The sequence below is a fragment of the Periplaneta americana genome, chromosome 6 (assembly GCF_040183065.1).
Source record: "Periplaneta americana isolate PAMFEO1 chromosome 6, P.americana_PAMFEO1_priV1, whole genome shotgun sequence".
Taxonomy (NCBI): Eukaryota; Metazoa; Arthropoda; class Insecta; order Blattodea; family Blattidae; genus Periplaneta; species Periplaneta americana.
The window spans coordinates 9,609,029-9,636,942 of NC_091122.1; the positions used below are offsets into that span (position 1 = coordinate 9,609,029).

Genomic DNA, 27,914 nt, shown 5'->3' on the forward strand with positions numbered 1-27,914 from the left:
ATATATTTGTATAAAACTGACAACTTGGCTGTTGCCCTGTCTAGTAAACACTGAATAGAAGTGAATTTCAGGGGCCAACTACGTAGAACTACTTCCTCTTTGTTTTACATAAACCCGACTTTAACTTTCAAATATCCACGAAAGTTTCAAACCATGAATAGTAGCCTATATAAAGTGCAATGAATAATATTTTTGATTTATAATTAAAAAGAAGTTTACATGATGTCTTTCATAGCGTTCCGTTAAAACTGTTTTTGTTGTGCCTCCTCCTAGATGTGTTATAGTCTGGTTGAATGCAACATCGCTAGGTGGCAGCGGTAGCGAGCTTGCTGCATGACCAATCGGTTTCTATTTCCCGCCCATGCGCTGATTCAGAGGAGGATCTCCTCCCTCTCCGTTCATTTACTTGCTTTAAAACTCTGGTTCTTTCTCTGGCCGCTAGTGCGCTGTTGTCTTTGTGTGTTAACTGCAGTAGAGGAGGAATGGAGTGCCTTTCCTCCACACAAACAATCTCGCATCTTTCTCACAGTTTTCTAGCAGCACATGAGCGCGCGTCGTTAAAAACTCGATAAACCGAGTTTTTCTTATAGCTGTGAACTTAGAAATTATCGAATCTTCCTCGAATTTCAAGGCATATATTTTATTTGGTATTTACTTTCAAAACAAGAAAATGTGAGGAGGATGTTCCTCCCTTCCCTCCCCCGAGAAACCGCCACTGGCGTCCGGGTCGAGTTTCATCATGGACAATTGTTCGCCCATTGTTGAACATTTCGCACCATTTTCTCACATTTCTTTCATTCATTACAGTATCACCATACATTTCTTTCAATTGCTGGTAAATTTCTGCAGGTTTCAAATGTCGGGCATTCAAAAATCGAATCACACTCCTCACCTCACAGTCGGCGGGATTATCAATCACGTCGTTCATTTTGAAGGGACACAAAATGCACAATGGCGACTTGTTGCAACCAGTACTCACAACATTATGAGAACACATGTTAAGGAAGCCAGTTGACCTTCAAACAAGGAAGGGGAGTCAGCTGCACGGCGGGTATGCGTGAACGGTCGCTATTTCCTGGATCCCCCTCGTACATGATAGAAAGAGGAAGAAGAAAAAGAAGAAAAACTTACCTGTTTTCATTGTGTCAAGAGAGGTTCCCACAATTTACCTGTACAGTATATTATATCTAGTGAATGTGATTTTGCTTCTATGTTAGATTCTTAGCATCTCTCAGTGCAGTCCCTACCCAGAGATCCGATTGAGGGACTATTTTACCTCTGGAGAATTTTACACTGAGGGACTCCATGTATCATAAGCAGTGAAAAATATAGTGGGATTGCGTTGGTGTTAATGCAGCTTCTGTAGGTACCTCAGGCATCTATGATGAACACCGATCAAAATACCCCTCATTTCTCGTGAAAAACAACTGAATAGACTACAGTGGACTATAGTGGATTGTTGTCAGAAAACAGCTGGATACATTACGAAGATTGGTTCTATGTTAGATTCAGTGGCGGCTCGTGGGTATTGAATTAAGGGGGGCTGCATACAAAAATAAACCAAGCAACTTACTTTATTTAAAGATTAGTTCCATGCGCCTTATCTTGTAAGTTGTGTTTAAATGAGACAGACTCATGTTAGTAGATTTAATAGCAATCAAAATAATTCTGCAGGACAAAATTCCGGCATACCGGCGATGCTGATATAACCCCTGCAGTTGCGAGTGTCGTTAAATAAACCATAATTTAATTTTTTATATGCAGATTTGAACCTTAGAAATATCTAACTGGCGATGTTGCAGTTGGTTGTATAATATATCTACATGATACATCAATAAATGAAAAAAATAACTGAGCCAGAAATTGAATTCAGGATATTCAAGAGTACGCACCAGGGCGCTTGCCTCATTTATTGTGATGTCAGATGATTCAGATTCCATTATGGTTTGAAAACATTCTAGCAATGGCTCCTTCTTCTCATGAACAACATTTACTGTTCTTATTTTAAATCCATCTTGTTGCCCCAGCTGATGGAATTGTCTTTGAAACACATTAATCTAATACAGACTGTGTGGAGATCGAGAGAAGAAAGCAGGGATACTGGATAAATTATCAAAAAATATGCGAGCCTTTGTATTTTGTTTAGCGGCTCTTTCCATTATGAGATTCAACTGATGGGCACTTAATTTCACATTTCTCCTGAATTGTTAAGGTACTGAACTGAATAGACTGTAAATATTGTACAGAATTAAACATTGTCGCACTTGTTATACTCACAACATTAAAGAAAATGTATTTAAAACTGCGCGCTACTGACAAACTGCTGCAAAGTTTGCAGCGCCTGGAAACTCTGGATTCACGGCAAGGGGCAGTGGGGAGGAGGGGTAAAACTAACGAGCAAAGCATCCTAGACGAGACTGGCAGCTCTAGGGGAGGAAGTGGCTTCATCCAATAGTCCTTGTCTCTGGTGTCGCTCTGGCAGCACCAGGGGAGGAAGTGACTTCACTAATGATTATGTGCATGTCATTGAGAGCGAATTTAAAAAAAAAATCGACGCGCTAAATAGAGACAGTAAAATAAATGTTTTTCACTACATAAAACAAGACAAGATCCACAAATGTCTGGGGGTGCTGCAGCTCCGCAGCCCCTCTTCGAAAGCCGCCCCTGGTTAGATTACTCTGCTGTAGAAGATAAATTTCAGTTCTTCCACGAGAAAAATAAGATAGAAATGCGTAGGTTTACAGCTCGACCAATAAATGTTTCTTGCATTCTGTCAGTAATCTAACTACCTTAAAGTTAATCTTCTTCCTGTCAAAAAGCATCAGATATGGCTTAAGTCTCAAAAATTTTCAAGCCATTTCTGCTTGTAGGCACAGATAAGTTTCACAGTTATAAAATAATAACACCAGAATATACTGACCTGCGTGAGATGACCACTTGACAGTTATACATCTCATGAAAACCATACGGTCAACACAGACCTCTGCGACTGGAGGCAAATGGACAGGATCTGGTTCAGGGAAAATGACGACAGCAGTCAAGGCATTATTTACATGAGCCTCGTTTTATTTAATAACAAGTGTACTATTTGGCATTTGGATGGCAAAAATGTCCTCAACTGTCTCCATTACAAAGAATGAAACAATACATCACTGTAACTTCCATACAAATACAAATAGATATATAATTATTACAGCAAAAGAGAAAATACAGTGCATCCACTCCCTCTGTATTGTTTTATGTTGTCGTAGCTACACTGCAATCGATAGCATTTGATTTAATACAGTTCAAATACCATTTTCTCAAAAAAAAATTATGGAATGTTCATTATATTACCTATTACTATAGCAAAATTTAGACATTTTTATGTTACGGTGCTGTCTGCATGAGAATCGTACATAAATGTATAAATATTATATAATGATGGCAATTTATTAACAGCATAGTTTTGCCAAATTAAGTATACCGAATTCTAGAAACTATTCGTACTCCTCTAGCAAATGAGAATCGAGACCAGAAAGAGAAAAGGTGAATCTATTTCGAAACGTTTCCTTTGGGTATGACTGTGGCAATACTTCCGTCATTTTCTTAACAAACCAACTTTTTTCTTTTATTATATTAAAGGCTGAAAGCTATGAATGATAATACGTTTGCCTATGAATCCAGCGGAATGGGACAGACTATCGCATACAGCTGAGTAGCAATGTTTGGTTACCTGACTCTCATGCAAAAACATCGTCAGAGATCATCGGAACATGGACATGTGCACATTCACACACCCACAAGCACACACACATACATCAGTTTCGTAAAACATGTGGTGCTTGGTTAGCACTTTGTTTAGAGATGAAAAAAAAATTAATGCGGCCCACTATAAAAGAAATATAATTACTTATACACAAATAAATAATTTATAGATGATATTTTATGCAACATTTACAGATGAAGATGGTGAAAAAAAAAAAAGGACGTGCTGAAGCTTGCAATGCAACACGATGATGCGACAGAAAGATAAAGTAGAATATAAAACCATAAAGAAAAGATAAAATCGTAGCAGAACTGCACGATCAATTTTGTTAATATACATCCTCTATGAGAGAGTTTTCTTTGGGTAGCGCAGAACAGAACTTTCTCGTTCATCTGCTCTTCGATTTTTTTTCTTTATGTTTGTATCAGTCTTTCATTCTTCTTGGTCAAGACATCCTACCTAATGTGGTGTACGGATGGTGACCAAAAAGTGCAGAAATTGTACAAAATTGCAAATCACATTTCAACATGATGAAACAATACGTATGTAGATAATCACAAAATACATACACTTACATGAATGATAGTAATTCATATTTCTATTGACTAGCATCCAAGAATCATCACATATTAAAGACTATTACTATATATATTTATATAACAAACAATAAAAAGTATTTAACAAAAAAAACTTTTGATACACATTTTTCAGCGGCTGTCTTCTTTTTTGCCTTCATTTTCCCGTTAAGTTCTTTCCTTAATAAGCAACAGCATGAAAAAGAAAATCTCAACGTATATGAAACATTAAATATAAGTGCATACAAATATTTTGTCACAAAGTACACGAATGTAATTGTAAACTGTGCTATGTATGAACCATTCCAAAAAATTTGTCAAATTCTTGTAACACTGATCACTATCTAGCATGTCTACCTGTCTGGGTGCACTAAAATATTCGTACAAATGCAACTTGGTTACATCAGTCCTTGATTCCATGAGGTATAAATGGTCAGAGCGCTTGTGTTAGGCAGCAGTACTTGAAGGGCATGCCCGCCTTCGAGGCAGAAAGAATATAAAAATATGTTGTCTGAGATGCAGCAATTAGTTACTCTCTTGTTTTCTGACGTAGGCATCAACACCATTAAAACACGAGACTCATAGGAAGAGCTTGGGTGGACCTCTGTTACACTGTTATGAGTCTCATCGAATTCCAGGTATAGGCAAGATAAATTTGGAATTATCGTACAAGGCAAATAGATATTTTAATATAATTAAGTTGGCAGATAAGCTCATGCACGATATATGATGTAACTTCAATTAGAGGCAATTAATATTGTTACCAGACTGGCAGAAAGAGGCAATTAATACTCTGTTACCAAACTGGCAGAAAGAGGCAATTAATACTCTGTTACCAGACTGGCAGAAAGAGGCAATTAATACTCGGTTACCAGACTGATAGAAAGAGGCAATTAATACTCGGTTACCAGACTGACAGAAAGAGGCAATTAATACTCTGTTACCAGACTGACAGAAAGAGGCAATTAATACTCTGTTACCAGACTGACAGAAAGAGGCAATTAATACTCTGTTACCAGACTGACAGAAAGAGGCAATTAATACTCTGTAACCAGATTGACAGAAAGAGGCAATTAATACTCTGTTACCAGACTGACAGAAAGAGGCAATTAATATTCGGTTACCAGACTGACAGAAAGAGGCAATTAATACTCTATTACCAGACTGATAGAAAGAGGCAATTAATACTCTGTTACCAGACTGACAGAAAGAGGCAATTAATACTCTGTTACCAGACTGACAGAAAGAGGCAATTAATACTCTGTTACCAGACTGATAGAAAGAGGCAATTAATACTCTGTAACCAGATTGACAGAAAGAGGCAATTAATACTCTGTTACCAGACTGGCAGAAAGAGGCAATTAATACTCTGTTACCAGATTGATAGAAAGAGGCAATTAATACTCTGTTACCAGACTGATAGAAAGAGGCAATTAATACTCTGTTACCAGACTGACAGAAAGAGGCAATTAATACTCTGTTACCAGACTGATAGAAAGAGGCAATTAATACTCTGTAACCAGATTGACAGAAAGAGGCAATTAATACTCTGTTACCAGACTGGCAGAAAGAGGCAATTAATACTCTGTTACCAGATTGATAGAAAGAGGCAATTAATACTTTGTTACTAGACTGACAGAAAGAGGCAATTAATACTCTGTTACCAGACTGACAGAAAATGTTAGGCTCAAAATATAAGGTTTATATTCACAAGTACTTTCAGTAGTTGCAAAAACTATTTCTCCAAAAGTTATTTTATGAGTCACTGGATATCTTACTGTCTCTCAAGTGCATATATATTTTCTTTATCAGTTAACTCAATAGTCTACTTCAAATTTATACATTTATAATACGGGGAGGGGGGAGAAGAGGTAATGTTTAGTCAAAGATAAAAAAAATAAAAGCCTTTTACGAGACTGTCATCACTTAATTTAATGACACAGGTATACCTTCACAGCCGTACAAAGTTTTTACGAAAATCAATTAAATTATGTATGCACTAGTAATCTGAAATCAAAAGGATTCTACACTACAGTTGGAGTAAGACAAGGATGTATACTGAGCCCACTGCTCTTTATAACATTGATGAACGATATTATTAAAACATGTGGGAAAAGTACCAAAAAATTCTCTACTGGCAACTGGCTTATGAAACATGTTAAAATTTTGGAGCTAGCTTTTGCCAATGATCTGGTATTACTGACAAAAACTGAAAATGACCTGAAACATAATCTCAGTGTTTGGAATAGAGGATTAAAGAAAAGAACATGAAGATTGACGTAGAGAAAACCAAAACAATGATAATCAGCAGGGAAGAAAAATCACATACCATTAAATTAGGGAACCAACTACTGGAACAGGTTAGGCAATTCAAATATCTTGGTTCTGTTATCAACAGTGATGGTGGAATAGAAGGAGAAATCAATAATAGAATTTCAGCAGCAGGAAGACTGTATTATATGTTAAACAAAAATTGTATTAATAAAAAAGAAGTCTCCAAGAAAACTAAATTAACAGTATATAAAACCACGTATATCCCCACATTAATATATGGAGCCGAGACATGGTCTCTGACCTCCAAACATAAGAGTCAACTACAAGCCATGGAAATGAGATATTTAAGAAGAATAGAAGGAAAAACTAGAAGAGATAGAATACGGAATCAAACAATAAGGCTAGGCCTGGGAATTGATCCTCTCGTAGAACAAATAAAATTATCACAACTAAGGTCGTTTGGACATTTGGCTGGAATGAACAACGACAGATACCCAAAAGTAGCGTGGCAAGTTAGAATGGAGGGAAAAAGACCTACAGGAAGACCGAGGCAGACCTGGGAACAAGGAATCCGAGATACCATGCGGGAGAGAGGGATTGAATGGAAAGAGGCAAGGTCCATTGCTCAGGGCCGCGAGAGATAGAAGGCTCTTTGTAAAACCTCTACACCAGGTGGTAGAAGAGGATCGACTAAGTAAGTAAGGTATACCTTCGGAAATAAATATTCGAGAAAAAACTTAAAAAAAAAAGAAATAAATAACGTGAAAAAAAAAGTTAAAAAAAAAAAAGAACTTTAAAAACAAAAAACATTTGGAGCATTAGTCTGTTTACAAAGTGGCATGCAAATTAGATGGAACATTATTCTTTCATGAAGGTGGTTTTGTTGAAAAGCCACATATTGTGGATTTACAAAGGATTGTCTTTGAAATTTACCAGATCTCACTCATGGAAAAATTTCTGCGTAGTGATCAGATAAGACTCAAAACAACAGACTGCACAATCATGAAGCGATTGAGAAAGAATATGGTAAAAATGTGGGAGAGTAAAGAAATAGAAAAGTGTCAAATTCTATAAATGCAATGTCAGAGAGTATCATAGAGCTCAGAAAGTCTGAAAGAGGTCATGTTTCTTGTTAGGGTGAGTGTAAAATTAAATTAATGTAAGGAAAGTAATAAATTAATTCTATGTCTCTCGCAATTAATTAACAAATTACTTTCACTGAATGAATCTGAATAGAAAAATCTTTACTTGAGAATGTCAGCAAAATTCAGTGATGACTAGTCAAGACCATTTCCCTCATATTGACTTAATTCGACTCTACACTCCTCTTTTCGTGGTATTTAACAAGAGAAACAGTTTTCAGTACATGAAAACAAACTATGGATATTCAACTGGCCTTCAACCCTCATGTTTCAAGGACCCATCTTGTAGGAATTCAATTGCCCATCTTACTGAGTACACTGTCTACAACCATGACTACATAGTATCAATAGAATGGCTTAGCTTTGTAATAGCCGAGGTGCAAACAGCAGCAAGCACATCTACAAGGCCACAACGAGAGATGCTCCAGTATGACTCCCCACCTACACCTCACAGCACTCCGGAATCCGTCTTCCCACATCGGTTATGATACTAAATCTATACCAGTGTTCCCAAACTGTGTTACGCTGAATCCATTGGCGCCAACTCTATAGAGTCAAGGGGCCTCATCCTCTGAATATTTTTAATCATCAATATTTTTTATCATATTATTAACTCTTACGGTCCACACCTGTGGAGTAACGGCTAGCGTGTCTGGCCGTGAAACCAGGTGGCCCGGGTTCGAATCCCGGTTGGGACAAGTTACCTGGTTGAGGTTTTTTTCCGGGGTTTTCCCTCAACCCAATATGAGCAAATGCTGGGTAACTATCAGTGCTGGACCCCGGACTCATTTCACCAGCATTATCACCTTCACTTCATTCAGACGCTAAATAACCTGAGATTTTGATACAGCGTCGTAAAATAACCTACTAAAAAAAATTAACTCACTTTTATTCTGCTGTACACAATCAAATTTTTCTTACAAATCAATACCTCACAAGAAAACTTGTCAAAGATTGGTCAATATTGAAAAAGGTTTGTCAAAGACTATTTCATATTGCTAAAGATTTGACATTATTTTGAAACATTTCCTTTGTGTTCACTATAACCTATGTAGGCTATATATATACTTACGTCAATAATTTGCAATAATCAATCTTATTGGCTTAACAAGAAATATACAAAACAAGTTACATTGTAACTGTTTTAAATATATTTTACGTATAACATTTATATGCCTTTTATTACAAGTGCATTATGACCGTTTTAAATATATTTTGCGTAACATTCATATGTCTTTTATTACAAGTAACTTACTTGCCTAATAAAAGGCATATAAATGTTACGTAAAATATATTTAAAACAGTTACAATGTAACTTGTTTTGTATATTTCTCATTAAGACATTAAGATTGATTACTGCAAATTACTGACATAAGTATATATAGCAATTGGCTTATCTGAACATCAACATGAATTGTAAATTACTATGTAGCCAGTCTACCAAACGTTACAAAATAAATATGTAAATTCTTTGGAGAATAACCTGGCTATACAAAACAATATTTGTATTACTTAATTGTACAATACCCTAAAACGAAAAATATTACGATTGTATATTGTTTTAAAACAAAATATTTACGATTAGTACTGGTATTTGTCTAGGTTATAGGTTAGAATTTTCTTCATTAAAAAAATACATGTACCAGTACTTAACTCGTAATATTTGCCTTGAAATTTCCTCATAAGCATTATTTTTCATTTTAGTGTATGTGGTTCTTGGTGCCATATTTTCGAATCTCTTTTGCCAGTTTTTTTTTTCAAAGAAAAGTCAAGTTTTTGATCAATTAGAACATGTTATTTATTTTCAAGACAAGAAAATGATTTGACAATAAAACTTCTAACATATTGGCAAGTCTTGTGAAGCATTGACGAAAATGTTATGTACAAACAATTTCAACCATATTATTACTATAGCCATATCATATTTGTGGATAATGTAAATGTTTAAATTTCAATTTTATTTCATAATGTAGAGAAGAAAATCTGCTTCCTTTGTACTCATACATGCAACTTTTGAGTGGCCTTTTTTCAACTTGACAGGTTTGTTTGTAACTCCATATCCTGCTTTGAATCTTTCTCGAAAATTTGCTTAAATGTTACACAATCTTCGGTGATGCTAGGTTGAAAGCAGAACATTTTAGATGTCACCAAAGAAATATTTATGACCATCTTAGATACATAGGCATGATGGAGTGTTGTCAGGAAAGTTCAAAGACTACCACAATGAGCAGAACAGCTGCAGTACATAAGGATATGACGAAAGCAGACACGCCTAAGAAGGAGAAAAAATAAGTAGTGTATTTATTTCTTATGGTAAAATTTTAGTTCAGTCAGGTTCAAACACTTCAGGCCGAACTTCAAGTCAACGCTAATTCAACTAGAAACAGTTGAATGTAAAGGACATGGTAAAATGTTTTCTTTTGGTGCCTGATTTTCAGTTACTTTTATCTGATCTCAGTTAACTTTGGCAAGCATTTGGCCAAGAAGTTAATTAATTCATATAAGAGAGACTACATAAAGATTCATCTTAAAGATAAGGAAAGCTTAGTAAAGATAATTCGTTTTCGTTTTCTATAGATGCATTGCCGTGGTCTCCCAAAAGTTTTTTAATATCACTACAGCCCAGATTTGTATGAGAAATGCATGTTCTTTTTTTACACATTTAAAAGTATGTAGAAATGATATACTTTGTAAGTCACATCTTCACAGACAATTTGACCGGTGTTTGATAATGCATATTGTGGGGAAAAAAATACATATTTCAAATTTTTAATACAAAAATGCATATTTTACTCATGAATGTGCTATTAAATTTTCCCCTTTAGCTAATTATATTAATACCATGCGTAACATTCCAGTGAAGTGAAAACAGTGTTAGATTCCTTAAATGCGGAAGATGCAGCTAGCATTGCAAAAACTCAGGAATGTTTTTCTAAAGATGGCATCAAGAAAAAGATCCAGTATATTCTTAAGCGCTTCTCTAAATTACCTGAAACTGTAACACATTTGGAGGCTCGAAATAATTCTTTGGAGTATTCACTTTCTCTAAGAGATCAAATTTCAAATTTCAGAAACTCACAATATTGCATTCAATAAGCTTTGTCAGGTATTAAATAAAAATCCTGGTTACAAAACAATATGTCAAATTAGCAAAATGCTGTCTGGTGATGGTGAAAAAACTGTAACAGAAGAGGCATTCACTGAAGAAGAGTTGTGGTGTTTTTCACATGCACCTGTGACATCATGCGATGTGGAAAGGACATTTTCATTGTATAAAACCTTCTTCACTGATAGACATAGGAGCTTCACACAAAAAACCTCAGGACTACCTTCCTTATCTACTGTAAGTCACGAATAAGGTAAGATTATCCACAAAACAAATAGTTTATTTGATATTTCTTTATTTGTTTTTGCATATTATGGTGAATATTTTCTGCATTTTTTCGTGCATATTTGCACGCATATTTTACTATCTAATTTTGCATACAAATCCGGGTTCTAAATATCACTTTAATTAAATACTGGAGTAAAAACGAAAACCTGGACAACACAAGTGTACTTTAAGCTTCTCAATAGAACTGATGTCCTTAAAGAGTTTTTAAAGGATGATAGAATGGCTGTAATAATATGGCCAAGAAATATTCTCGTTGACATATTTTGTTCTAGTAAATCTACTAATAAATACAATTAATTTTCAGAATAAGAAAAAAAGAAAACATTCGTTCTAAAACAAAGAGAAAACAAGAGATACATATCACTGCTGATGATAAAACGGATTCACAATATTTTGAAGGATCACTTAAGTGGATTTAGCCATTTGTAATTAGCACAACAAGCAAGAAACCAATCTCGCAAAGGTCAGGAACGAAAATAGTCGAAATTACACCTCTTTTGAACAAAAATACCCCTCAATCAGGACTGGCATCCCCAGTATTTCATATAAGTTGGCGCATATGGTTGACTTCACTGATTTTGTTAAAGAATCGTGTGCTGAGATAAACTGGGACATCTGCAATACAATTATTAATCTTCTACAAAACTGTACAACATAGTACATAAATTGGTGTTTCGACTTAAATCACGAAATCACTCTCGTAGATAACATTAAAAGCTATTTGATATGCTATACAAATATAAATATCAGTTGTTGGTAGGCAAGTCACGTGGAATTCACGTAACTTACCAACACTAACAATAGTCTGCAGCGAACACAGTTCGGGAAAATATGACTTATGCTAGTGATAATTTTATTAATATCAAGAACTAAGCACTTGTTCAGGAGCGTCACTAATTTGTATTACTAAAGCGAACCTGTATTACATGAAAGATGACATCAACTATCAAAATGTTACACTAGTCACTCAACAGAATTGCACATTTCATTTTATAATAGAACAACATTTTTATCACATATAAGCAGAATTTTCTATTTAAATAGTTGTTAAATTTTATATACAAGCCTTTCATAAGAATCTATTTGTCCCCTTATTTTGATACATACAATTTTTTATTACAAAATATAATTACTGGTTCATTAATTTACACTCCATCTTAGGAATTTAGTTATATTGAGCAAAATATTTTCCAACTGTGAGTAAACAAGTATATCAACAACTGTGCACCCCCCCTGCCTTTATCTATCACATACAAATCTGCCACATATTACAGGAAGATGTAATACAAGATGCTGGGAAGAACGGATGTCATCTGGGCTCTATTGCATGATTTTACTAATATCATTAGAATAAATTTATAAATTACTAATACCAATAATTTCTGTTGCATAATACCCATCAATTTATCATATTATTAGCGATTTTCGAGGGAAAAATTTTTACAAATTACAAGTTCACCAGAGAACCATAGGCATGTCACGGCCTCTTGGACTATAACCACAATCTAGTATATACAGTCACGAAGCTCATTACATAGGGAATATGCATCCATAGATAGTTGCTAACCACTAGGATCGCTATTATCGCCTCATCACAGACAATGCAAAATAGTACCAGCACAGTCTATTGTTCCTAGTACTCTCAACACATCAAGCTTCGTGACTGTATATATTAGACTGTGCTGTAACCAGCGAATAGGGATTATAAAGAATGGACACTGAGCGAATTTGCCTGTGTTTTGTTTCTCTGTACGCCAGCGTTTAGTTCTACTTTCAAGAGCTAGAGGTTAGTGTAATCGAGCATAGGCTAAGAAATAATTGAGAATAGAGTTGAGACACAGGATTCAAACATCGCCTACCTTATTGCATAATCCAGTAATGCTTTGCTTCAAATAAATTCAAGTTAACAGCTTTTCCTTATTTCTCAGTGACGAACTAGTAAAACAATTTTTTATATTTCAGATATAATAAATTATACTATAAAATAATATAATACATTATAAAATTAAGTATCAAATTCGTTTAATATTTGTATATAATAGCCTATAATATAATATAATATAGGTATATGGTTTTACTTCTCGTAAGAGTTTTGTTTTTCCATTTTCAGTGCTATCAAATCATTACATATTTTAATTGTTGTTGGGGTCAACGTCTCAACTCTCATTGCAAAGGAACTCTAGAGTCTAGACATTACAGTTAATGACGGATTTATTATTTTATGGATCCAATTTATTTTATTTGAGATGTATTAATTATATGTTATATTTCCGCTGTCGACTGCTAGCTGGTGTGATGTCAGCGCCAACTCTAGGGAGAAAGCAGAATCTCACGCTCTAGCTGGCTTGAAGGTCATTGAAATCAGTCCGGCTACATCAAAGGTACCGACGCGAAGTGTCCATTCTTTATAATCCCTATTCGCTGCTGTAACTGTATAGGCTGTACCAGTGCCATGATAATCACGATAGCAACTATAATAATCTCGATGGCAGTGAGTGTAAATATCGCGTAAATTAAAAAATAAACAGTATTGTTGTATAAATTTTTACAATGGGGAAGAGAGAAGTGCAATGAAAACTGAAATTGTGCGTATTAAAAAAAAATCAATATTACTTGGCCGATTCAGTGACACATTAACTAAAGATGACAAAATACCGCGTAAATTAAAAAAATAATCAGTATTGTTGTGTAAATTTTTACAATGAGCAAGAGACAAGAGCAACGAAAACTCAAATCGTGCATATTAAAAAAAAATCAATATTATTTGGCCGATTTAGTGACACATTAACTAAAGATTACAAAATTAATGATTGGAAAAAAATATGTGAACATGGAAAATCAATTGCAGCAATAGAGCCTTGGCAAGTCTTCATCTGAAGAATCCAAAACTAGATGATTAATCATGATTTAGTTTACTATTATTGAAACAAACTAACATTACTAATAATGGGTGAATGCAAATTTGTAGAAAAATATATTAATAAACACAAATAACTAATAATATTAGTTTCAATTATGCAACAAGAGCTTGTAAAACTCACTAATAATATTAGTATTTTTACTAGTAATTTGTAAGTTTTCTTCTTAGCATTATGCAACAAAAATGTTGTACTAGTTACAAATCACAAGTAAATTTACTAATATTATTAGTTTGTAAATTATTATGCAACAGGGCATTTTTCTGCCTGCATCGACCATGAATCGGGTATGAGGTGAGGAGTCATATTTTGACAAACTCTGAAAGCCATTTGCGCTAATGAATAAAGATGGACGCAACTGAAATACATTTCATTTTCAAATACAAGGCAAGCACTGGTTGGCCGGATTAGACAGCAAATCTGTGTGTGTTGGCATGTTGGTGGACTTCAAAAACATTATAGTCCAAAAACGTACGTAATTAATAATAACATGTTGTCCTTGTTCAACATAAAGGCTACGGCGATCGCTTGTGCACTTCGGTTTGCTGCTAGGTGACTACCCTCACTAGAACAACGACTCACATCACTTTGACAGAACTCACCACTTATGTGACTACGGTGCTTCCACTGTGGAGCAGTGGCTGAATGCTAGTGCATGCTGCAGTCAGATACCAGGACCACAATGAGCTTTGAGACTAGAGTTTTCACAAGACGCACAAGTTCTTTAAATTTCAAGTTATTGCCATTTTAGATAGTAGATAACCGTCCCAACCAGGGTTTAATAATCGTCCTCCTAATCAATTCTAAATGAATATTTATATTTACAGTAGAACTTGGTTATAACGACATCCAAGGGACCTTGAAAATTATGTTGTTATAAACAAGTGTCGTAGTAATCGAGATTCATATTATCAGTCTACTGAGGTGGAAAATGAAAAATAATAAACTTGTTGTTGTTGTTATCTAATGCCGGGCCTTGGCAACGAAGCCATTAGCGTTCTTGCTCTCCAATATTTCTCTGTGGTGGATCCATCAGGTAGAACTTCACAGGTTATGAGATGATCTTCAGTCATTTCTTCTTCTTTGTTGCATAGAGGGCAATTTGGATTTGTGTAAATTCCTATTTTATTCAAGTGTATGGCCAAATAATCGTGTTCTGTAAGCAGTCTGAATTTTGCTACTGCAGATTTACGTGGGATTTCTGGAATAATTTGTTTTTTTTTATTAAAATGCTCCATTTTTTATCTTTGGCTTTGGTACATAGTGCTTGGTTTTGCTTGATTTAATATTCATTTTTAATTAGTCTTTTGATGGATGTAAAAGGTAGGCTTGTATTTGTATTCTGAATTAAATTGGATCCTTTTTTGGCAAGAAAGTCAGCAGTTTCATTTCCAGCAATTCCGCAATGTGCAGGTATTCATTGCAATTGAATTCTTTTCTGTAGTTTTTGAAGTTGTTGGATCATTTTGTGACATTCTTTAATTTGGATTGACATCATTTTATATGAATTTATTGCATATAATGCTGCTTTAGAATCAGAAAGAATGGCAGCATTTTGAAATTTATCTATTCTGTAAAGTAGGTGTTGGAGTGAGATATGAATAGCCATTATTTCCACATCAAAATTTGTTGTATGATGTCCTGCTGGTTGATAAAATGAGAATAACGCACATGTAATTCCTGATCCTGAGTTGTTATCGATAGTAGACCCATCTGTGTAGATATGTAACCATTCTTCTGGTGGGTATCTATTGTTCACAGCTTCTAATGCCAGCGCTTTTAGTACAGGTTTGGAAGTTTCAGATTTTGTAACTGGTTCTTCTAAATCTAGTTGAATGTTAATTGGTTCGAAGGTTAGAGGGTTTTCACTGCTTAAAATGTTTTCTTTAGATTTAGGGAGATTCAATTCTGTTTTTATTTCCGTGACTTTGGACAGGAAACTTGTTTGTGTTTTCAACTTGGTTGGTTGTAACATAATTAGGCTTATTTTAGATTTATGTATTCACTTTTAAGCATACCATGAACACAATAAAATACATTTACAATTATAAATACAGTATTCTGTATTAAAACAGTTTGTTCATTACTCACCAAACTTCTCTACTGAGGAGTGAAGTAATCAGTCATTTTACTCTGTTGTCTCCTACTTGCCCAATATACACTCTCTAAATTACATTCTATGTTCATTATTTCAGTTGCAATTTCACTGCTCCCTCTCATAGCTTCATACTCCCTCCTCTAGCTTCATAGAAATGTTCACAATTCTAATGGCTTCTAAAGTGTCACTCACTTCTTTTAGTGGCCATACTGCGTTAAAATGCGTGCACTTCCTGTCGAAATTGACCGCATGCAGGTACCATTAATACCGCATGAATTCGGGTGGGTTACAATGGGATGGGGAATCTCCCTGCATTCCAGAGGTCTATGATAGAAGGGAACAGTAAAGGATTTGCCAGATTTCAGCAAAATATTTCTTAGGATACTTTGGTTCTTAGAAAATTGTATTTCAAACTGAGATTGAAAATGACGTTATATGCGAGGTAGACGCATATGCGTTTGTCGTATTAAGCAAGATAGGAAAGCATATGTCTTATGGGGAATTAGTTGGGGCCACAGAATATTTGACGTTATAGGCGAGGTGTCGCACAAAATGAGGTCGCTATAACCAAGTTCTACTGTAATTCAATTTTTTCTTTAATAGAAACCCTAGTTAGGTCGGCAATCATTGAGAAATTTATTGGAAATGCAACAAACAATTTAGGCTACAAGACAAATTACATTTTATAAGTAAGGCATGTAGTTACCTTACGATTGTTTCAAATTGTAATTGACAGTGATAGAACTACAACAATACATCTTTCACTTGTCTTTCTAGTTCTAGTTTATTGCTGATTCACTTTGTAAATTTAGATTTGACATTAGGCAGACATATAATGGGCTTTAATTTTGTTAGCTTCTGATTTTTTATGTAAAGATACTTAGGTTTTACTGGCGATGTAAACACACCTAAGGGGTTAGGTACAGTTTACAGTAGTAAAATTTTCGAAATATTCAAAATTTTTTCCTCCATTACTATATCTTGTACAATAATGAAAATTAATATGTTTAAAACACTGTCCTTCTGCTATATGAAAACAAAAATTACGATTAAAAAAATTATTTATAAAATTTTTTTAAATTCAAAATGGTGGCACTTCACTGTGCTTCAATTTCTCTATGTAATGTATTTCTGATTAACGTATCTTTTTATATGTTTATAAATATAATCTTCACCACTGAATTCGCTGTGACAAACCTTGCACTTGCCAAAATATACGTATTTTTCCAATGTGCAAACCTACATTGTTAAGGAACTTATTTTAAATTTAATATAATTATTTAGCCCTGGAAAAAAATAGTTACTAGGTAACAATAAATTAATACAAGTGATGTTCATTTTTTTAAAGGAGGGACTTTTTGCGTCCCACCTCTAATCGACATGGGACTCGAGATTTTTTAATGGAAATCGGGACAAGTCCTGCCAAATCAGTACATCTGGCAACCCTGTATCCCACCTCCCTCAAATCCGTTTGACATTAAACTCCATTTATAAATTTGTGAATGAGAATGTGTTTTTCTTTTTATGTTAATCTTATTTTTTAGCAAGTTTTAGTGGTGTCAGAAGTGTCTAGACTGTGAATAACTCTAACTCAACAATGTCCACTTAATTCATTAAGAAAATGTTTGTCTGGTATCTGACTGTAGCTGACAGTGTCTACACATAATCCACCATCATCACATTCAGCAGAAAACTTTTCAAGTACTTCAGAAGTAAACACGATTCAGCCACGACTGCTCAATCACATGGGGGAAACACTCTCTACTACCAACCTTTCTACATTACAGAATGTGCAGTAAGTCAGGCATCAGTGAGGTGTGACAAAAATCGAGCTGGGAGCCTGGAGACAAATGGCACAGTAATCAACAGCAAAATAAACTCTATCTGAGAGAAAAGAGAGACAGTATTTCCAATACAGGCAATGCTTGTGTAATGCTAAATCAAGTCTTCAAAATATTCTGACAGAAAATCACAGTTTGTGATGGGTAAGTGGTCCCTGTAGCTGTTTTAAATAAAAATACCGTATATGTCATACAGAAATACTAGCTGCTAAAAGTAAGACGTGTGAAAAACAAAAGTAGCCAATGATTTCACTGACTCCTCATAAAATGTCAAGTACCGGTATGTATTTAGACCATTTTACTGATAAAAAAAGACAGTATTCTTCAGCAAAATCTGAAAATTTGCATGGAAAATTGAGCCCCACAAAAGAAATAGGATTATTTGTTGAAGCTAAATATTCTTCACTGAAATAGATGAAAAGTGTTAAGAAAAAAATATTATATGATTTTTATTGAAAACTTTTTGGGAAGGGAAGACAACAGGAGAGGGTAAATGCAGATTTATGTTAATTTTGAGTGTAATGCACGAGCAGAAACCAAGGTCGATGGCAATCTCTTGTTGACACCGTAACTGAGGTGTTCTCTGAAACAAGAATGTGACTACAAAATCTTGAATTTGAGATACAGAGCATGAAACATTTAGTTCTGATATAACAACATTGCACAAAACGACGTTCAAATGTTTCTAGAAGGCACTGTGTTTGTTGGAGGGGAATAATATTTTGTCAGGAGGGAAATGTGTTATTAAGGATTCAATATACAGGGTTAGTTAAAAGTCCCGCACCACCTAAATAACTTTTGAAGCATGTGGTTCAGTGACATGAAACTTGGTATGTGGGGATAACCATGTACTACGAACTCAATAATGGTATTACCGAGTTTTTTCTACTTCTGGTTTAACCGGAAGTAACTCCAACCCCCTTATTTTAAATGGAACACCCAATATATTTTAGAATAAAGCTCATTAAGAGCTTTTCAAAAATTACCCACACTTGATACTTATGTACAAATTCAGTGTTGCTAAGTCAAGAAAACAAAAAAAGTGTATCGAATATTAAAATAATAAATGCACAACCTAAATAACTTTTGAAGCATACGGTTCAGTGATATGAAACTTGGTATGTGAGGATAACCATATGCTAAGAACTCAATAATGATATTACCGAGTTTCTTCTACTTTCGGTTTAACTGGAAGTAACTCCAACTCTCTTATTTTAAATGGAACACCCAATACATTTTTTTTATTTTTGAATAAAGCTCATTAAGAGTTTTTCAAAAAGTAGCCACATTTGATACTTCTGTACAAATTCAGTGTTGCTAAGTCAAGAAAACAGAAAAGTGTATCGAATATTAAAATAATAAATGCACCACCTAAATAACTTTTGAAGCATACGGTTCAGTGATATGAAACTTGGTATGTGGGGATAACCATATGCTAAGAACTCAATAATAATGGTATTACCACGTTTTTTCTACTTCCGGCTTAACTGGAAGTAACTCCAACTCTCTTATTTTAAATGGAACACCCAATATATTTTTTTTATTTTTGAATAAAGCTCATTAAGAGCTTTTCAAAAATTACCCACACTCGATACTTCTGTACAAATTCAGTGTTGCTAAATAAAAATGGAAGTGGTGCAAGATATTCCTAAAGCCTGGTTAAATCATTCCTTAAATGGTTTCTATGATCGAGTGACACATTGTAAAGCAGCTGAGGGCTACCAATTTGAGCACATAATTTAGAAGGTGAGCTAGCTTTGTTTTGCTTTTGTTAAGGAGGAGGGACCAAATGGAATTTATCTCGTCAAAAAATTGTAATCTTGTAAAATCTTGACTTGTTCCACATTTTAAAGCTTCAATGGTAATGTAAGGTCTATGGAATACAATAAATGAAATGAGGAGGCTAGTTTTCTTGAGGGTACTCTCGATTTCCATGCCAAATTCCAGCCATTTCCCTGTAATTTCTATATTACTAACACAGTAGTAACAGGAAACTATGCACCATACCATCCACTGGCATAGCGTCAATGTAAGCTAAAAAGCTCAGCTTTCCCAGTTAATAATAATTTCATAATAAACCTGCCATTTATGAACAAAATTATTTATTAATTTTAATAGAGTTTATATTTATGCGTTAAATATTGTGATGCGGCAGCTCAGGATGATTTGTGAAGCCTGCACACACCAGCTTCCAAGCAGACTGGTTTCTGACACTCATTCTTCTATGTAACCCACCCCGCAGATTTTCCATTCCTTTCTAACTAAACTACCCTGGTCACAAGGCTCGCAAGAAGCTAGCTTTAACATTGAAAATAATTTAGTTTCCGAGTTATCCCTTTCGTGAGTTGTGTTCAGTTGAAGTGTTAGTATGCATTGTGGCTGATATAATAAATAATGAGTGAAATAACAGTTCCTGACACCAATTTACTTGAATTTTTTAGGACAATTCTATTATCCAGTGGCGTATACTGGTTAAAGGGTTTGGGCTACCGCTGACCCTATTATTACACAAAATATATCTAACAATTACTTTAATTTTAATTACTATGGTAAAACTAATAATACAAAATTATTACATTATGTTATATTATAAACTTTTTCTTTTGTAATTTCCTTGGGCTACCGCCGGTAGCCCCGGTAGCCCGCAAAATACGCCCCTGTTATCAAGACTGACTTACGAACAAAAGTGTCATTTAGAAAACAAATGACAGACTCCCTTGCTGTCAATGAAGGACACAACCAAAAGACAGACGCATAGTTACGTAATGATACTAATATTGTGATTTCTCTAAGTATGACAGGGAATGAGCTAATGTTATACGTATACATGTCTATTTGTTAGAGATATGTGTAAACTGTGAACTCATATTTTACTACGTATCATTTGAGGTCATGCTTTATTGGTGTTACTTATGAGGTTCCAACCAATCTTCGACTGTTGACTTGACATTGACTACTATTTATTTTAAGACTGTATTTTTGTAATACGTTTTCTCATATATACATGAAAGACAACGTGAGTTAGCTTCCCTTGCTCAAAATTTCATGCTACGCCACTGATACCATCTTCCACAGAAGATCAAATTCACTGTGTCTCAATGGCAAACGTTCTATGGAGCAAGTAACAACAGCTGTCCTTGAAATTGGATCTGATGCATGAAGGTACTGTATACAGGTATGCTACTAAGCAGCTAACAAGCTATGCTTTTCATCCATCTCATTCATCTAAGAAAGCCAAGTTAATAGAGTCAAATCATCATAAAATGATATAATAAAAACAAGGCGATTGATTTGATTAATGAATGAAAGAATGTCGCGATGAATTTCTGCAGGATATAACACACTGATGAATTTGAATGGAAGCGACCACTTCAGTGAAGTTCACATGCTTCAAGTTGAACAGGTGAGTATCAAGAAAAATGTGTGTTAGCATTAAGCAGCAATTGCCTGCATCATTAGAGCTGACACGCATGAAGAGAGCGTGGAAAGTAAGTTAGTCATTTTGCAAAATAAAGATTATCATTTTTAATAATACATTATAAATAATAATCATTTTGTGATTTCTAGTCAATTGCCATCTTTGGTCACTGCAGTATAAACGCAAATAATCAGAGAAATAATCCCAGCTACTAAATTAAGTGTGCAAAACATTAAAATTTTTACAATTTTACTCTACCATAACCTCTACTTAATGTTTCTGAAATATCATAGATAGCTGACTGTGGGCATTTACAGTACCGGTACTCATCATGGTCGACATAGCGAGCCTCCAGTTACGAATATAAATAGATGCGGATCATAAATACAACTGATAAATCATTCAATACAAGTTTAATTTTCGAATGAAAGCAATGTAAACATAACAGAATTGAATTTTGATCGTTGTAACCCCAGCCTTACTTAGACCATCTTCCTTCCAGCTTTATTTTTCTTCTAAAAGACACTATACTATGAATTTACATTGTTCTTAAAAATCTAATGCCTTCGACCAACTCTTGGATCTAACGGCATACATGGTAACCAATCAACCACCAATTGACTGTGATAGAATAGTGGGATAAACAATATTCTACGACTAAGAAAGTTTTTTTTAACGCGAAATGTTTATGCATTCGACTTCCAGAAATCTGGTCACACTTTCCGTTAATACGGTGACGTCATTCAATTGTGCTATGTCATGCAAGTGATAAGAATCATGCTGTTCGACTCAGGGGGGGAATATGTACAGTAAATGTAGAAGCTTAACGAAGTATTCAACTTACTTTTAATTTAATAAAGAATTATTATTCCTATATGAATTGGGGTGATTAATAAATGCGGGGATTATATAGACAGAAATAGTTAATTTAACATAGTTTGATTCTAAAGTACTTAACTGTGGTATTAATTTCCAAATGAATTCAATTCTCTGTAATGACATGTTATTATTATTCATTACAATTTCAAACAACTCATTGGCGTGATATTGATGTGTGAATCATTTCGACTATAAATTGCATTGTTGTCTGGAGACTAGGCCTCATGGAATAAGGAAGCAATTATGAAGTAGTTAACGAGAAATTTAAATTTAAATTTAAAATGAAAAGAAATATCAAAATTTTATTAAAATTCCCAAACATTCTTATAATCCCAACCATGCCCACAATAACAATCACGAACACCATAAACGTTTTATGCAATTATAGGGATTTGATGAATCTCTGTTCACTTTTTTTTTGTAAGAAACTGAAAATTATCCCCCTTTATATTTATTCATATTATTGAAAACTGGAGAAAGTAAATTTAGTATCAACTATACAGACATGGACAAATTATTAGACTAAAACGTTTTCTTAGAAACATAATATAATTCGTCATATCAACTATCAGTATAATTCATTGTTGTAAATATGATTGTTTACACCTTCTGGTATATTTTTCCAATGGTTAAGTATATTTTTTCTGGCTAAGTTGGTACTACTGGTGTCTTAATTATATACTGCAAAAGATATTCTCCCATGGCCTGCAAGAAGATCGGACATGAACGAAATTGAAAATTTGTGATCTATATCGAAGAAGAAAATGAATAAAAAGAGGTTTACAACAAAACATGAACTCATTTAAGCACTGTCTGATATCTGGCTAAATGATGCTGATTTTCAAAGAAAGTGTCAAACTTTGGTTTCCAGCATCCCTGACAAAATCAACATTTTAATAAAGAATAAGGGAAGGTTCATAAAATATTAGTAACCTCAAGACTCAATTTTCTGTTCATTATATCTGTGCAAAATACATTTTTGTTCATTATTTCTACCGATAAATACAGCTTCGTTGCACATATAATTAATTTAGTCTAATAATTTGTCCACGTCTGTACTCCCTTTTATATAGATGAGCACAACAACGATGGAATACAAAGGAAAAACTTCCAGCAGAGACCAGATGTGTCATTTCATAGTGATGACGAAGATGTCACAAAATCGAAATGTTAATTCAATGCAATACTCAACGACACCTCTTTTCCAAGCTCCTTTCTGATAGCATTACTCAGGAAATAACAAGTATAAAATTGAAACAGTAGCAACTATTAAAAATTATTTATATTAATAACATCACAACTGGGTCATTCCATACAAAATTTTAAGAATATGCCAGCGATGTCATGAATTTTTTTGGGCTTTTAATATAATAATGTTATTATGAAAATAAATTAAACTGCCAACTATGACCGCCATATCATAAATATTTTAGTCATACGGATGACTGAAAAATGGGTGGAAGTTACATGTTATCTATCATTTAAAATATTCTAGACACCTTATATAAAGTGTCATCGAAACTAAACAGACGCCATTGTGAACCTGAATAACCATATTTTAATACCTTAAAGACTAATCCGAATAATATTAAGGCATGCTCATAAAAACACCTCATTGAAAAAAAGAAATAGTTTTATATTCGAATGCAACAATTTAAATTCATGCAAATTTCATTCGTATTAAAGAAAATCATATTCCTAATCCATCTCCCAAGTTTTATGACATAATCTAAAAAAATCTAGGAATAATTAAATTAATAAAATTATTAATGTTTGTTCCGATGGTTGAAAATCGCTTGCTATTTGTGGCGGTCACAGCATTCGCGAGACTTCGTAACAATGAGTAATCTCAAACGTCCGTCTCCCTGACCTTGATCGCGCAACATTCTGTACAACGGGAGAGCCTATCTGCTGAGCTCCTTTGTTCCGGTGAGTTATTTTTATTAAAAACTGACATGATATTTAAGTCTACATTCTGAAATTTTCACAGTGGAATCAATATACCCTAAAGAATTAAACACATGTTTTTTCATCTGTAAAAATGAGGTGCATTTTGTGTTCTTAATTTTTTTAAATTATTTTACGGTGGGTAACTATTTAAAAAAATTATATATTTTTTTTATTTTAAGGGCATTTATAAACAAGGCTCTCCTTTTTCGAATTGCATTGAAATGATTTTTCCGTTTTCCTTTACATAGTAAGAAAACTTCAATGAATGAAACCGTGTTCTTTGTTAAACTAATATCCTTGCGTTTTTTTTTTTAAGCAAGATGTAAAGCGCTGCAGCAGCAACCATGCAGCAAATCAAAACATCGCTTTACAAGTTTGCTGCACGATCCACCATGGCGGAATGCGAATTTTGGTCTTTTAAAACATTTATTATTGTTAAAATCGTCTAGTAATAATAATTCCATGTCATCATCATGGAAGTCGAAACTATTTAACATGTTTGGTTCTTTTAAGGTTAAATTTATAAGTGCAGTAATAGAAGCCAATATTAATTGTCTACCATTTTGCAGCCAGTTGACCCAATTGCGTTTTTTTCGACACTCATTTTGCTGCAGGAAAGGCATGAAGCGCTTTAAAAAGATGCATGGTATGAAGGATATAAATATAATATTGCGTGAAATTCATATTTAGAACATACAAAATAACCCACTACAATATTTTTAACTTTTGAGACATCATGGTTCAAAAACATACTTTTTTTGCATGGAATGACCCAACTTTCAAGCAACAACTAATCGTTTTTCAATTGCAAACATATTTTCTCCTTTGGTAACGAAATACAGCCAGGTACTCTGGTGTGATGCGTGACATAATCACTGTGATTCAGACCAGAAGAGGTTAGAATGATCACTGTGACTTAGAACAGTGATTTCAACTACGTATTTCCACATGGAGTCAGTCGACTTCCTCACTAAACAGGTAAAAATGCTCCAACCAACAGACTTCTACAAAGCTACATTTTCGTAACTACGCTGTATCTTTAAGATATACGTGTCTAACAGACAATGCGTATAATTGTGTACCTGACACTCTTAATTGAGCATATGAACACAAGCTTGCTTATGGACTGAAAAAAAAATATAAAAAGTGAACTTGGGTAGCTTTTCGCTCAATTTTGAGGGCACCATACTGTGCTTGTTGCTATCCTATTCTGAACTGTATATTCTCTCTTTCGGTGGCAACAACGTCTCCCATAATTCAACAGCTACGACCTCGTCAGGCCACGTCAACTTTTGTAACAGTGAAAATATTTCACAAAATAAAACATTTAACAACTTCACTAAATTTGAAGTACATGACTACCAAGATGGCGTCCCCAGCTTATTAACAACATTCCAATTTTGATTTTAGAAACATCAAAAGACAAGGAATCGATGGTATTTGCAAACCAACAGTGCGTCAGTTACAGAAAAAATGCTTTCTGGACGTACCAAAGTATAAAAAATCGTATGCCAAATGTATATACACAATGTACACGTCAAAATTGAAATGCTATACCCACTGACGGCTGACTTACTTTAGGACCTCTCAGGATACAACACCAATAACCTGTTACCTACTGATCCACGTTGCACTTCTCCTGGAACCTTCACCCTTGTTCCTACTGCAACAATATTGCGATATAATATTATTCAAACCTCTTGGCGAGTGCGTCACATTTCCTGTTCTTCACTCAATTCCAAAAGTGTTTGTTTCTTCTACAGCAAGCAGAAGCTTCTCGTATAAAATCTCAGGTGTTGGATAAGGTGGCAAGTCCAACCTGTTGAAACACGTGTGGGCTCTGTGAAGAGAACAAGATAAACACATAACATGGCCAAACAGACATAGAGACACAATTCAAGCTCTTAAAGCTCTAAATCAACTATTGTTATTGCAAGTTATCTTGAACTTTCTGAGCGGGGACAGAGGAGCAGAGGGAAGGAAGCAGGTAACGTGGGTGGAGCCAACTGAGTTGTTTGCGCATGCTCTGCATCATAATCTCTTGTCAAGAAACATAGCTATTTCCTTCACTGCATACCAGTAGTGTTAACATGGAGCACCAACCACAGGGTAGTAATAATGGTGAAATCACACCACCGCGAAGAAAAAGTAACGCTGTTATCCACAGCGGAGAAAGAGAAATTATCGCAAATATAATTAAGTGTTGCGAGGAGGAAAATTAAAGAAATGTTTGCTGGAACCTCTTGATAAGGAATATGAGAGAGCGGCTAAATACTCTGGCAAAAATATTAGTTCAGTGAAGAGAATTAAGAATAATACTGAATTACAACCGAATGAACCTCACATTACTCCGGGAAAGAATAGTTATGTAATGTTTCGAAATTATTGCTATAATAGTTATGTACAATAGTGTGTGTACTGTGAGCGACATAATGAATTACTGTTTTAAGTTATTATTTTGTTATAGTTCTACAAAAGATATTATTTCATTCCAGAATTAGGACTTATGTAAAGTTGAAGCGGACGACTTCGATCAACATGTCATTCGGGATACAATCGAAGAATTCTATCTTGTTCAGAAAGTAGTACCTGCGATTAAGAAGATAATTCCGAATGGGTAATGCCATTGACGAAATAATAATTAATTTTGGACCGAAAGATGAAGACGATGACGATAACGATGATGGCAGCAATGATAGCGATATGGATTGTGTATAATTGTAAATTAATATAAATTCAAATAATAAGCCTGTAAAATATTGTTATAAGAATATGTACATATCAGCTGTAGGTATGTCATGTAGGTCTATATAATACATAGACATAGCTATAGTAACTCCGCCATTGCCGGTCCCCAGCCCGGATGAGAGAGGAGGAGTGTACACACGATTATATTTAAATACTTACTCATTACAGGTTAATTAAAACCTGCTACGAAACCATGCTCTCCTCTGAAAACCGGAGTGACGTGAGATGATGATGTCTTTATTGAACCAAGTTCTTTTGCAGTAGAGAGCCATAAAGTGAAAGAACCAACGTTTTCTGAAAAGAGTCACGTTACCCGAGGGAGGGGCATCCTTGCCGTGCCGTTACGTTGATGAGTACACGCCGTACCGAGCAGTTCGAAAGACAGACTTAGGGGATGTAAGGTTCAAGATAACTTGCAATAACAGTACATGAATGGAATACATCAAATTTGATGACACTCAATTTAAGCAAAAGTAACTACCAAATATTTTCACTTGATAAAAAAGAAAGAGAATTCAATATCCAATACAATGGCCAACACTTTCCTAGGAAATCCAAATATCTTGGAGTTATTTTCGATAGTAAGTTAACATGGAGCAACCATTTGAAATACATTTCTGAAAAAGCTCGTAAAAGATTCTCCCTTCTAAAAAGACTAGCAGGAAAGAAATGGGGTTGCTCTAGGAATACTTTGAACACTACCCAGGGTACATACAAAATGTTTATACAGCCAGTGCTGACATATTGCGCAGAAATTTTAATTACTTCACCTTTCATAAACGAAATAGAATATGTTCAAAACCAAGCTCTCAGGCTCATTACTGGCGAATAAAAACAACTCCAATAGATTCTATGAGATTCCTCACTAATATTAACAGCATCAAAATGACAACAGAAGAAAAAGCACTGATTCAATATGAAAAACTTAT

General features: G+C 34.5%; 1 protein-coding gene across 2 annotated transcripts in view; it reads right to left on the reverse strand.

The window, feature by feature from the left end:
• Positions 1 to 22,872: 22,872 nt before the first annotated feature.
• Positions 22,873 to 27,914, reverse strand: part of LOC138700984 (E3 ubiquitin-protein ligase HECW2-like) — a 334,303-nt gene continuing 329,261 nt past the window's right edge. For both annotated transcript variants that reach the window (XM_069827443.1, XM_069827442.1), the window contains one exon: positions 22,873 to 26,077. In XM_069827443.1, the coding sequence (XP_069683544.1) occupies positions 25,966 to 26,077 (112 nt within the window). In that variant the 3' untranslated portion in view covers positions 22,873 to 25,965. The remainder of the gene's footprint in view (positions 26,078 to 27,914) is intronic.